The sequence below is a fragment of the Sceloporus occidentalis genome, unplaced genomic scaffold (assembly GCF_023333645.1).
Source record: "Sceloporus occidentalis isolate IW3139 unplaced genomic scaffold, rSceOcc1.0.p SCAF_1, whole genome shotgun sequence".
Lineage (NCBI taxonomy): Eukaryota > Metazoa > Chordata > Lepidosauria > Squamata > Phrynosomatidae > Sceloporus > Sceloporus occidentalis.
This window is the reverse complement of record NW_028316981.1, coordinates 134,378,188-134,391,432: the sequence shown is the minus strand read 5'-3', so window position 1 is coordinate 134,391,432 and position 13,245 is coordinate 134,378,188. Positions and strand designations below refer to the sequence as shown.

General features: G+C 41.5%; 1 protein-coding gene across 3 annotated transcripts in view; it reads right to left on the bottom strand.

Annotated features, from left to right (window-relative positions):
* The window catches only part of MYCBPAP (MYCBP associated protein), a 42,233-nt gene that overhangs the window by 15,927 nt on the left and 13,061 nt on the right, over window positions 1-13,245 (bottom strand). For 2 of the 3 annotated variants that reach the window (XM_089537046.1, XM_089537054.1), the window contains exons 3-11: window positions 12,627-12,789; window positions 11,989-12,095; window positions 9,137-9,314; window positions 8,371-8,486; window positions 5,198-5,345; window positions 2,987-3,102; window positions 2,690-2,799; window positions 2,073-2,178; window positions 1,502-1,691 (exon numbers count right to left, since the gene is read on the bottom strand). In XM_089537046.1, the coding sequence (XP_089393172.1) occupies window positions 1,502-1,691; window positions 2,073-2,178; window positions 2,690-2,799; window positions 2,987-3,102; window positions 5,198-5,345; window positions 8,371-8,486; window positions 9,137-9,314; window positions 11,989-12,095; window positions 12,627-12,789 (1,234 nt within the window). The remainder of the gene's footprint in view (window positions 1-1,501; window positions 1,692-2,072; window positions 2,179-2,689; window positions 2,800-2,986; window positions 3,103-5,197; window positions 5,346-8,370; window positions 8,487-9,136; window positions 9,315-11,988; window positions 12,096-12,626; window positions 12,790-13,245) is intronic. The other variant, XM_089537063.1, reaches the window with a different exon arrangement.

The window sequence follows — 13,245 nt, the reverse complement described above, 5'->3', positions numbered from 1 at the left end:
TACATGTTTTACTGGAAAGATGTACTATAATTCTGAACCTAACCAAAGAAGTAAAAGATAAAGTGCATCCCTCATTAACCCACCATCCACATGCGATGTGAGAGAATGGTCAGTATTAACATTTGCTTCCACCCAGAGATATAGGTGTTCCCCAGATTCTGGTACACAGGGAACAGGAAGAATCGTCCCCATATGCCTAGTTTCTCTGCTTTCTGGTTGTTTGATGAAGAGGGTGAGGCTGTTCTCAGGGAGAATAATGCTTTAAGCTTGCCATTATCCCAGCGATCCTACTGAAAATCAAGAGGATGTCAACAAAGTTAAAGTAATTTGGGAAAGTGCCAACAAATGTCAAGCACAGCCCCGAGAGCTGCAAATGTTGCCCATTCCTGATACAAAACATCTTTACACAACTGAACTGCTTGTAGAGCTAAAGCCCATTTTTAAAGTTGAGGAGTTACACCTCTTAGAGGATGCAAATGTATCTTGTACAGTAGTACCTTTAAGACTAGCTGAGAGCTCTGTCTCAAAGGTGCTACAAGATCCCTTTTCACACTGATCCAGACTAACATGGCTATGTCATTGAGTTCTCCCTTAAAGGTGCTATTGCCCAGTTTTATCAGGAGGTATGAGCTCTGGTTAACACTTTTATCGGGAGGTTGGATGGGAGACCGCCAATGAATACCAGGTGCTGTAGGCTATGTTTCAGAGGAAGGTAATGACAAAAACCACCTTTGAGTATTCTTTGCCTAAGAAAATCCTATGAAATCCATAGTCTGATGGGCAACTAGAAGGCATGCACACATGCACACACATACACACAGTGGAGTGGTCATTTAGCCCCTACATGTCCCCACTCCATTTTGGAGGGAGGACAAATTGGCCAATTAAACATCCAGAAACCATTAGAAGGCATGACTGATTTGAGAGCATTTTGCCTCCAGTCTGTTTTAGGCTGGGGAGGCTGTTTTGCTTTCCTCCCAAAAATTGGGAGTAATCAGAAAAGGGGAAGGCAACAAAGAAGAGACTACAGAAGCCACCTCCTCATTCTGGAGTTCATTTTCCTCTTAGTTCTGCTGTTGTCTTGTGAGGCTTTATGTTAATTTCACTAACATCTCTTTATCAATGTATGACTTGACTTTTCAGATACATCCAGCTAATTCCAAATTATTGACATTATGCTCCAGGCAAAAGTGATCAGGATACTAAATGTTTGGTTGAAATGCATCAGGGCAGCTTTATTATTGTGGTCTGATCTTTTTCATTTGTACCCCAGTACCCTTTTGCCCTAATTCTAGACAACAATGATCTGATCCTTTGCCTCAAAGGACTTGTTCAAGGTATCTGAGAATTACCAGGAGGGCCTAAAGAAGAACTTGTCTACTTTAAGGGAGTCATTATGTTTTATTCAACCTGCTAAGATTACATATCTTGTGCAGATTTGTATTGTATATGAAGCCATCAATGCTGACTGTAAAAACAAACACACAAATACATTACATACCTGACCTGGTGTTAAAGTAAAAATTCTGTGCCTTTTTCCTCTTTTTCTCCTGAAAAGTAAATGGATGAGGTAGCCTTCGCCAATCATACCAGATGGCTGCAGTGCCATCATTGCTTACTGTGAGGAGAGATTCAGCTTTCTCCCCTACCAGAATTTCAAAGGTGACCCGGGCAGCAATGCCAACTTCTTCCTATTGGAATGGAAGAAAATGATACAAGGGTGCATGTGGTGGTTAATTTTTAGCATGGAACATGTGATCCTACACCAACCCAGGGCCAAAGAAATAAATGTTATCTTCCTGATTCCATCAAATCGCCTTTGACAGGGGCTGCATATAATGCAATTCGGCACTACTTTAACTGCCATGGCTACAGAATCCTGTAGTTTGTAGTTATTTGAGGCATCAGCATTCTTTGGCAGAAAAAGCTTGTAAAACTATAAATCCCAAGATTCAACAGGATGGACCTAAAGCATCTAAAGTGGTGTCAGACTGCATTCTTTCTACAGTGTAAATGCACCCAGGGAAAACCCCAGAAACTAAGGGTGCAGGGTGTATTAAAAATCAGTTTACCGTCTGAGTTGTCATGTTGATCCAGCGAGCTGGCTGTCCACAAAATTTCAGTGAAGGGCCCAATATCGGTTCTGAAAATACATCTGGATAGTCTTCTAATGGGTCCCTATCAACCAAAGCAAAAACAAATACTGCTCAACTCTTCCTGTGCCCAGTGATCACTCTCATGCCTCAGTAGGGTTACCAGAGGAAAAACTGGACAGGACTCCAGCACCTTTAATGGATGTGCAGAAAAAGGAATTTCAGCAAGTGTGGTTTGTAGTCTGGCCATGTGACAAGTAATACCAGCTGAAATTACCTCTTCTATACAACCATGAAAAGTATAGGAACCCCTCCAGTTTTCACTCTGGCAACCATGCCACTCAGCCATGCAGCATAAAGTTGCTTTTACTTACATTTTCAAATACTGGTGGGGAAGAAGGCACATGAAAATGGAGAGGGGTTATTCACATGGAATAACTGAGTGGAGTAGGGAGTTTGTGTAACTACTTACCACTCACAGAATAACCTACAACTACTACACCTTTTCATTCAACAGTTGTAACACAGGCTTTAAAAGCCCTTATTTCTCTTGTAATTCTTGTTTGCTCCAGTCTATGCTACTGCTTATTACTTACGCAATTTTTCTTTCATCAACAAACTCTTTATCTTCACAGAGTGAAAAGCTCTTTGCTGACACGCTAGTGAAAGGTCGATTTCTGCCTATGACCTCCAGGCCATCTAGGTCCTTCATTCAATGAGGAAGAAAATAAGAAAATACTGTGTTTTCATTAGTTTTTCTTTTTGTTCTTAAAGCAAATAAGCTAAAAAAAGATTAGACAGAATTTATATTATAGTCCGTTATGAATCAAGATAAAAATTATACCAAAGTTCTGCTTTGTATAGTTTTGCACCTTCAAAAGAATATCACATACCGGATTATAAAAATCCAGTTCTTCTAAGATCTCTTTTAACTCATTTCGCCGATGCTTTAGAAAGAGACTATCTTCCCAGGCACGATGGAAAGCTTGGTATTTTGGAGGTCTGGTACCTATAAGAATTAAGGATGCATGAGGCATAAGTTCAGTTTACATTTCATTACAAATTTACCAGATTTTCACTTCCCAAACCTAGATACAAACTGGAATGCAGTATTCTCTAGAAATTCACACATTTCTAAACAGTCAGACCACATACAAAAGATGCGCAGAAAAATATGCATACTTCCCATAAAATGAGTGCAAAAGTTTATATTTGTGGAAACACACACACAGAATATTTATTAATCAAGAAAAAATAATAGGAAAATATGCAGACTTAAAGAAAAAAGAATGCAACCTGGATTTGGGTGCAGACCCAGCACTGGAAAAAAGGAGAACCTGGCCAAAATCACTCTTGATAAAATCACTTACACTAGAAAGGAATGCCAAATGTGACCTACATGTGTATACACATCTTGTAACTTTACTCACTTCTTGATAAACTTCTTGATAAAAGGTATCCTTGTTGATGTCACATTGCAAGCTTAGGTCTGGCAGTTTCCAAGTTACCTAAACTGACCTTAACAGAAGTCAATATTCCCAAGAAGCTTTGTGGCATGCCCTCATTTTTCAGGGTCTCTCCCTCTCCCCACTGTTTCAAAAGAAGCTGAGATTACACAAAACGTGGATAAGAAATCAATGTGTACTTATATTCTAGCACTTATATGTAAAATGCTAGAATAATTTCTTCCACAAAATCTCAATAGTCATGTTTCACTTTCCAGGACAAAGCACAACTGATTTCCCCCTCAGCATCACAGGAAATACCTTTCACCCCCTCAGACTCATTTGTGACTCCAGCAAGCTTTGCTATGCCTTCCCCTACAGTATACAGTACAACTCCCACATCTGAAGAGTATGTGATGCATCTTGTATTTAGATAAACACAAACATCTTGCCACACTAACATAGCTATTAAGGAATGACTGGATGATAATGATCTTTGATTTGCTCTTCTAGGCTAGGGTGTGAAACAGACAGGCCAAATAAAGCAGCTTCCACCCACTTTGAAGACATGGCATTTAGATGACACATCCCCAAAGCGGACGGAAACCAGATTGAAGCCATGCTTTGATGGAGGATCACAGGAACAAATGTATGGCTGGCCAAAGGGGTGGCCATCCAATATGATGGCATCTATTATTTCTTAGATTGTACGCCATAGGTAGGTTTACTCTTATATATTTATTGTTTTATGTACAGTGCTGTGCAAATCTACAGCGCTATATAAATAAATAATAATAATCTAGGCAGCAAGCAGTCACAGGCAGTATGTTTGTGTGACAGTGCACTTACATAGCAGAGATGCAACAAAAAAATTACTGAACAGGATGGCTTGACATTGCACTGTCAGTTGAGCCATGCACATTCAGACCACCTTGGGAGCAGCTGGTGTGGACAGTGGGGTGTTGACCCGCTTCCAGAAACTGCAGGTTCCAACTGCTTTTTCTTGCCTGTCTGTTCCTTCCCAAAATGGAAAAACATTTAGGGTAACACAAATGTATATCTTTGTTTTGGGCACAGACTCTTGTGGATGAGTGGTACAGAAATAAATGAATGTTAATGTTGCTTCTTGGTTGTTTTGCTCTATATTGGTGGTCCAGTATACAATCTGCCCTTTTTATACACTGATTTTTTATACACAGATTCAAGCATCCACGGTTTGAAAATGTTCAAAAAAAGTATATATTTCAAATATCAAACTTTCCATTTTTATAAGGGACACCATTTTGCTATGTCATTATATTTAATGGGACTTGAGCATACACAGGATCTTGGAACCAAACCCCAGCGTATAACAAGGGTCCACTGTACATACTTGCTTAACTTGGTTTGATACTGGGAAACTGGAATTAAACACACTTAGGATTACTAGGGGCAAAAATCCGAATGGACTCCCTGACCTGTTCTGCCCCAGAGCCACTCCACTACCTATTTCTGAGCCTAAGAACAGACAGTGCTATGCTATGATGCCTTGACACTGCCAAATACATTCTGCTCACACAAGCTTCTTCCCATGTTTAACAAATAGGAAGAGATTTCTCCCCAGTAGATTCATCCTCAGCATATTCCAGTTATAGGCTACCTCATGCTTGTGATTCTCACCCATCTCCATCCAGATGCTGCGAGGTTTCCCAACATGAGTGACTTCTTCTGGGAAGCCACGTTCAGTCTGACCCAGTGTTACTGCCAGGCCAGTGAGCTCATCACCCATGTATACAGGCTCAGTCCAGAATTCATGTCCGCTATAGCCCTGGTAGTAAAGAAAAAAATGTCACATAGTTAAAACCTAGTTGTGTGAAATGCAAGACTGAGCATACAGACTAAAATTGCATGGAGCTGGCAGTGAAGCAAGGAACAGAAACAAAATATGAAAAAATGATTCAGAATTTTGCAGAGCAATTCCATTAAGAATGCATCCTCTCTACTGCAACTAATTACCATCCCACATATCGTAGTTTTACATCTACTTAGTACTCTAGTTTTTAAATAGTTTAAATGTTCAAAGCAAAGTGTCTTATAAATTTTTTAAAAAGTAATCAAGGCCCGGTACAGATGGGCCTTTAAAGCACCCTCGTCACATGCGAGGGCTGCCTGGTGGGCGGAGTGCCCACACGCCCTGCAACCCTCACATATCACAAGGGCATAACAATGGTGGCGCCCTGTTTACATGGGCGTCGCCATTGTTACGTAAGTGCCGCGCAGTGTCCGCGCGGCGCCACGTGGCACTTACGTAACAAGTGCACCACTGGTGAACTCATTACACTGCTGCCACAGCAGAAAAAGAACCCACATTTTGTGTGTTCTTTTTCCGCTGGCGGGAAGCCACGCCATTTGGTGGCTGAGGCTTCCCTCCGATGGAAAAATAGGCACCGGCAGGCCGCCATTTTGGGGCAGTCTGTACTGTGACTAAAATCATGTAGGTTATATTATAATTGTGTCAGTCCAAAACATGGGTTAAAGTGGGACTTTTATTCTTAATAATTTAACCAACTGCACTTTATTCCTCATTTATTTCAACAAACGAGGTAAATTCTTCCTTTAAAATTGAGCTGGGCCACTGCATAGTGATGTCCAGAGATGTACCCAAGAAAAGAGCTCTGGATTTGAGCATTAACCTATAGTCACATTGCCCACACTGGTATTTGTGATAGCAATTCTCAACAGTCGGGAGCCTCCAAACATCTTGGGCTACAACTTTTAACAGCCTCATTTTAATTTATTTAGCCAGTTTTTTTCTGGCTGGAAATAAGGGAAGTTGTAGTCAAAAGTATGTGAGTAGTGCCAGGTTGCATTATATTATATTCTGCATGGAAAGAATCTAAAATAAAATATCTCATTTTAATTTGCACCCATCGTCCTGCAAATTATTTCTCACAAGAGGTCCTCTGAAAATATTATTTTATGCCCAATGGGATCTCCATTTGACAGCAGCAGTAGCTTCTGGTAATCATCACAAAATTGTACCACAAAACTATATTCTGAATGAATTGTTATATGCATTAAAGTTTTTGAGGTTCAAGGCCAGACAAAAATATCCATTGGACCTGTGACTTTCTTGCTAAACCAATTATACATTTTTTTTTCAGTGCAGTAGCTGCAGACCTGAAAAATGATTGAGATTTCATAACACTACGATACTTTATATAACTATGGCACATATGGACTACATAAATTTTCAGAAGACAGTAGGCTCAACATTACCTATATATGGTGTTTTCAATCTATTTTTTATCGGTTTTCATAACTTTACTATGTTTTGATTGCATATTATATTGTGTTAGCCTTATATATATTTTTAAGTAAACTGATATTTAACTGTTTTTTAACTTTTGTATGAATATTTTTTAAAATTATACCATGTTTTTAATCCTTTGAAAGTCACTTGGATTCATTATAAGAAGAAAGGCATGATATTAAATAATTAAATAAAGTTAAATTGTGGTATTTACTGCCACAAAATATAATAATGTCTAAATATAATTAAACTGTGGAATTCACAATCCCAAATTATAGTAATGGCTACAGTATATAGTATAGTGGAAAGCACAAGGCAGGAAAACACTACTGTACTAATGTCCTGCCTGTGAACTTCCTGTAAGCAACTGACCCCATGTGAGAAGAGAATGTAAGATTGGATAGACCTTTGATTTAATCCACCATGACTCTTCTTATGTTCTTACTTGTAAACTAGTCCTTCATGAGTTCAATGGGGTGAATACTGGATTATGCTTTTAAGGTGCAATGATCTTCTCAGTAAGTGACTGAAATATTTGTGCATAACAAACAATACTACAATCTTGATAATTTGTATTCTTCAATCTGCTTCCATTATCTAAATGTTGTTATTTGCAACAACATACTGTTGCAATGGTTGGTATTGTTCAAGTTCAGATGAATGACTTCCAGGTTTTTTCTGAACAAGCATTTTTTCATTATGACAAAGGTGCCTTGTAGCCAGGCGGGGGAGAAAGAAGAGAGGGATAATCGGGCAGAGCTGCGGAGCAAGGGGAGAGAGGACCCAGGGGAATCCAAGGGAAGGGAGACTATGCCCCAGGGGCGGGATATAAAAGGTGAGGGACAGGTGGACGTGAGGAGGGGTGGCGAACGCGGAAGATGGGGATGCACAGAGGCAGTTGCGGCAGGGAGAAGCCGAGTAATCTGAAGCCCAGGAAGAGTAGGCTGTCCTGTTACCTTGCAAGGGAGGCACAGCTTATTGAGGGTGGGACCCCACATAGAAGTAACACTGCCTGACCCCAGGAGAGAGGGAGACTTCAGGTATCCGGAGGAGGGACAGTGGTGGAGATGGTCCAAACTTAACTTTAGAAGGAGAGTGGTGGGACCCACGAGGTGACCAGTGGGAATAACGCACAAGACCGAAGTTGGAGGAAAAGGCTGAGACAGAACAACTGGAAAAGTGTATGTCAGGAGGCTATACCAAGGAATAACCTGGAACTCAATGAAGGAACTAGAACTCTAGGAAGTTATATGGATGTACCGTCAGTGACGTAACTGAGGGCCCATTTGTTCTCCTAATGGAGACTTAAGCTGTTATTTTGGGCTATTAATTTGAAGTAAAGCTTGGAGCATTCAACGCCGGCTGGTGTGCTTTATAGAAACTGAAACCAAAAGTAGTTGCATGTGTGCTGCGGCCATGTCTCAGGGAGTTAACGCCCCACCCACATGCCTATATCACAGTCTTAATTATACTAGTGCACAATTTATCGCTTCTCATGAAAAATAAGTCTAAGAAAATTTAAACTCTAAGGAACTGCCACCTTTCCAAAGTACAGAGCAGGAAGACTGCGGTCAATTAGTGTACGCTGTTCTTGGATTCTCCTGTAATTCTCTGAAAAGTTCATCAGCAGATCACTTTCTGATTTCTGAAGATGTTCTAAAAACAAACAAACAAAAGCATTTCAAACCAACATACTTTCTAGTACAATAGGCCAGGAAAACTATCCAAATGAACAAGCCTTCTAACACTGTTAGTTTCACCTCCACACTTGACTTCATCTTTTCCCCAGTCATAGGCCTGGTACAGACTGGCAAAATGTGGCGTGGCAGCAGTGTTACTAGGGTTAGGGAGCTCGCACCATGCAGACACTCCCTAACCATAGTACGTACTGGCAGCGTCAAAATGGCAGCGCCCTGTCTACACGGGTGCCGCCATTACATGATGGATGCATAGCGTCTGCACGTTGCGTCGTGCTTGTGATGTAATCAGTGCACCATTTGCGTACTTGGGCATTGCAAGCGCAATGCAAAAAGAATCTGCTTTTTGTGGGTTCTTATTTTGCCGGCGGGAAGCCTCACGGTTTGGCAGCTGAGGCTTCCCTCTGGTGGAAATCCAGGCGCCGGCAGGCTGCCCTTTTTGGGTGGTCTGTTCCATGCCACAGATATAGAAGACTTTGTCAGCACTGAATTAAAAATATTCTCTTAACAGCTTACTTTAAAGTTTATACAGTCTGCAGCCTGCTTTCTATAAAATGATTTTATTTCCAACATCAATGCCATGACCTCATTTCCCTATATTTTATTCACCTGACAGCTTTTTCTGCTGCTTCTTCCTGAGTGCCATATTGCGGTTCCAGTTTTGGAGAGCCATGTGTTGTGATGGAGGTGTCTGGGGAGTTTTCTTTTCTTCATGTTTTACTCTGTAATTCCCAAAAACGGGAACTGCAAATGAAAACTGGGAATCATCAGGAACTAGTCTTGCAACCTGAAAAAGACCATGGTTTAAAAGTCTCTTTTAGGATTGGACAAGAGACAAAGGAGGAGGAGGAGGAAGAAAGAAAGAAAGAAAGAAAGAAAGAAAGAAAGAAAGAGGCAAGATTTACATATGCCTCACTATCTACTGCATGAATGATTTATGCAGTCTGACCTATTCCAGGCTTTGTAATGTAACCACCACATTTCCTAGAATCGAATCTAAGCAAGAATTGTCTCCTAACCTCCCAGCAGTGGGCATTTGTGCTTCCCTTTGAGTAAACAGAGAAACCCAGCTAATATTCCTTCTCTCACACAGCTAGTTCTCTCAATTCCCAAAGTGACTATTTGGGATTAAGATACCACAAGGGCCATTTAGCCTAACCCGCTGCCATGTAGAACTAAAATGCTCCTGAAAAATGCCCATCCAGCCTCTGTTTAAAGACTGCAAAGGATGAAAGTCCACCACCTTCCAAGATGATCTATTCCACTGTCAGTCTGCTCTTCTCCAAGCTACACATACCTAGCTCCTCATAAGGCTTGGTTTCCAGGCCTCTGATCATGCTGGTTTTAATAAATTAGTAAATACCATATATACTCGTGTACAAGTCAACCTCAAGTATAAGTCGAGGTCAACTTTTGGGACCAGAAATTGGGATTTTTATATGACCCATGGATAAGCTGAGGGTCAGACTTAAGGGGGCACTCCAGCTGAGGAGAGGCTCCGGGACGATCAGCGTCTCTCTAGCCGGGCTCCCTCCTCAGAAGGAGGGAGCCCAGATGGAGAGAAGGCTGTGAGGGCAAACGCACATCCTTTCCAGCCTTCTCTCTAGCTGGAGAGAAGGCTGCGAGGGGCAAACGTGCACCCTCTCTCCAGCCTTCTCTCTAGCCAGGCTCCCTTCTCAGGAAGAGGGAGACCGGCTGGAGAGAAGGCTGCGAAGGGCGAATGCGCGCCCTTTCTCCAGCCTTCTCTCCAGCCTGACTCCCTTCTCAGGAGGAGGGAGCCCGGCTGGAAAGAAGGCTGCGAGGGGTGAACGCACACCCTTTCTCCAGCCTTCTCTCTAGCCAGGCTCCCTTCTCAAGAGGAGGGAGCCCGATTGGAGAGAAGACTGCAAGGGGCGAATGCGTGCCCTTTCTCCAGCCATCTCTCTAGCCGGGGTCCCTTCTCAGGAGGAGGGAGCCCAGCTGGAGAGAAGGCTGCGAGGGGCGAACACGCACCCTTAATGCGTGCTCTTCCCAGCGTTGCCCCAGCTGGGCTTTCTCTTGTGGAGGGAGCCCGATTGGGGAGAGGCTTGGTCAGAGGACCCCACTGCCCCGTGTATACGTATACCCCAGGATTTTGGGGACCATTTGGGGGCAAAAATTTCTCGACTTATAGTCGAGTATATACGGCATATGCTGCACTACTCCACTCCACAATTAAATTCACTATCTTTCAGGAATGCTTCCGTTTCTTTCAGGAGTGCTGAATTATGTATTCTGGCATGGCACAGGGTAGACCAGATGGCCCTTACTGTTCTTTCCAAGTGAAAATTTTATGATTCTAAGGTATCTCTTGCAAGATTCAAGCAAAATGCTTACTGTCCACCTTGTTTAACCCTGCTTACCTAAGAAGAGGTATACAATGACACAGTGGAAAGGTTTTCCCTATTCTCCATGTCTCCCACCCCACACATTGACCGGGGGGGGGGGTGTCTATATAATATCTGGCATTTCTTTAAAAAAGCATCAGGAGAAAGTTTTAAAAGAAAAGTAGAGGACAACACTTATATTCAAGCTACAAACAAAAGAGAATGTCTGTGGGAAACTAACTTATAGAATGACAATAATAAAAATACAAAACATAATACAAAACACAACAGAGGTCTCTGTATTCAGATATTGGGATCTAATATTCTAAAAATACAAGAAGAAACATGCTAGCCCCAAACTGCCCTCCAAGTTCACAAAGTCATTCTCCATGCATATAAACTGATAGTGGGATGGGACTAGTGGACTCCCCTCCCTACATGTTTAGTGTATCCAGATACATAATGCCAGAATAGGGCTAATGTGAAAAGTCATTTTTGTTACTGAGGGATTTCAAGTTATTTCTGACTTAGGGATGCCCTAAGGCAAACCTATCATGGAGCTTCTTTGCCAAAATATGTTTAGAGAGGGTTTATCCTTGCCTCCCTCTGAGGCTGAGAGTGTGGAACTTGCCCAAGCTCATCCAGTGGGTTTCCATGGCTGAACCAATATTTGAAAACTAGTCTCCAAAGTCATAGTCCAACACTGAAACTACTACATCGTGCTACTCTTGTTTATACACATGATTTGCAAGGCATGGGTATGGACTTCTAAACATGTACAACAGAGGAAATCACATGTTCAGTAAATATGTAATTCTTTCTTCTGGTGGGTTTCTATGGTTAAGAGGGGATCTGAACCCCCCCCCCCCCCCCGGCCAAAACTCATGCCAGTACAGCACACTGGCTCTCAAGGAAGATATAGCACACAGAAATGCCAGCACAAGTATCATCTATAGATAATAATATTTGTGACCCCTTCTCAATTTTCACAATACCATAACTGGACTAATAGAATTAACCTTGTTGCATAGCCATATGCACCACTAATGGCAATTGTAATCTAATTCCATTAGCTTCACCTATTAAACAATAGTGTAAGTAGCAGATGAAACCAACCTGGGAGTGTCCTCTTCTTAAGGCTTCTTCTTTGAATTCCTGGAGAGTTCCTAAAATGGTGTGGGGGAGGATATGTCCACAGTTATCAATTACTGGTCCTTCTATACCTGCATGAAAAACAACAACCCCATAAAAACAATATATCATAGAGTACATAATAGAATCATAGAATCATAGAGTTGGAAGAGACCGCACGGGCCATCCAGTCCAACCCCCTGCCATGCAGGAAATCCAAATCAAAGCATCCCCGACAGATGGCCATCCAGCCTCTGCTTAAAGACTTCCAAGGAAGGAGACTCCACTACACTCCGAGGGAGTGTGTTCCACTGTCGAACAGTCCTTACTGTCAGGAAGTTCCTCCTAATGTTGAGGTGTAATCTCTTTTCCTGGAGCTTGCATCCATTGTTCTGGGTCCTGTTCTCTGGAGCAGCAGAAAACAAGCTTGCTCCCTCCTCAATATGACATCCTTTCAAATATTTAAACAGGGCTATCATATTACCTCTTAACCTTCTCTTCTCAATTAAAGTAGGTCAAATGTCCAAGAAATTCAAAACAGGATTCCTATTCAGGATATAGTATAGAAGTATAGAACAGCAAAACCATATTAAGGTAAGGTAACAAGCTGGAGATAACTATACCAGAATAATGCAGTGTTTTCTTGGATTCCTCTGAGAGTGTTGGATAAGCAACCAGAACATGTGATTTCTTCCTAATGTCTTGAGGCTTGGATCTGCGAATGAGGTACTTCTTGGTTACAGAAGATTTCTCTTTCTCTTCTTGAGGAACATGTGCAGCACGAAGCTAGCAAAACAGAATGTTGCTATTGTTGCTAATTGCTATAACAGTAACTTTACAGCAACTCTACAAATGAGACTCATTCAGGTTCATCCTGTCATCAATCATTTTTTTTTAACATGAAAACCCTACGATGCAACAATCCAAAACAGAATATACTCCCAATGAAATCATATGTAAAATGGGCCTTCTCATTCTCCTAATAATAACAGGAGTTAATGAACCTGTTCAAAATGTTAAACAGAACATGGTCTTATTTTAAGTTGACAAGCAAAACATTCACTTATATTCTGGATTCAAGAAATGGATCTAGTAATGATCACAACACTTACTACTTAGTATTCTTATGTAGAATATGGAAGTTTTCACAGAACCATAAAATGGGTCAAACTAAAGCCTAAATCCAGATGTTAGAGCCCTTTCACATTACACGGTTATAGCCTTTTGATTTCACTTTAACTG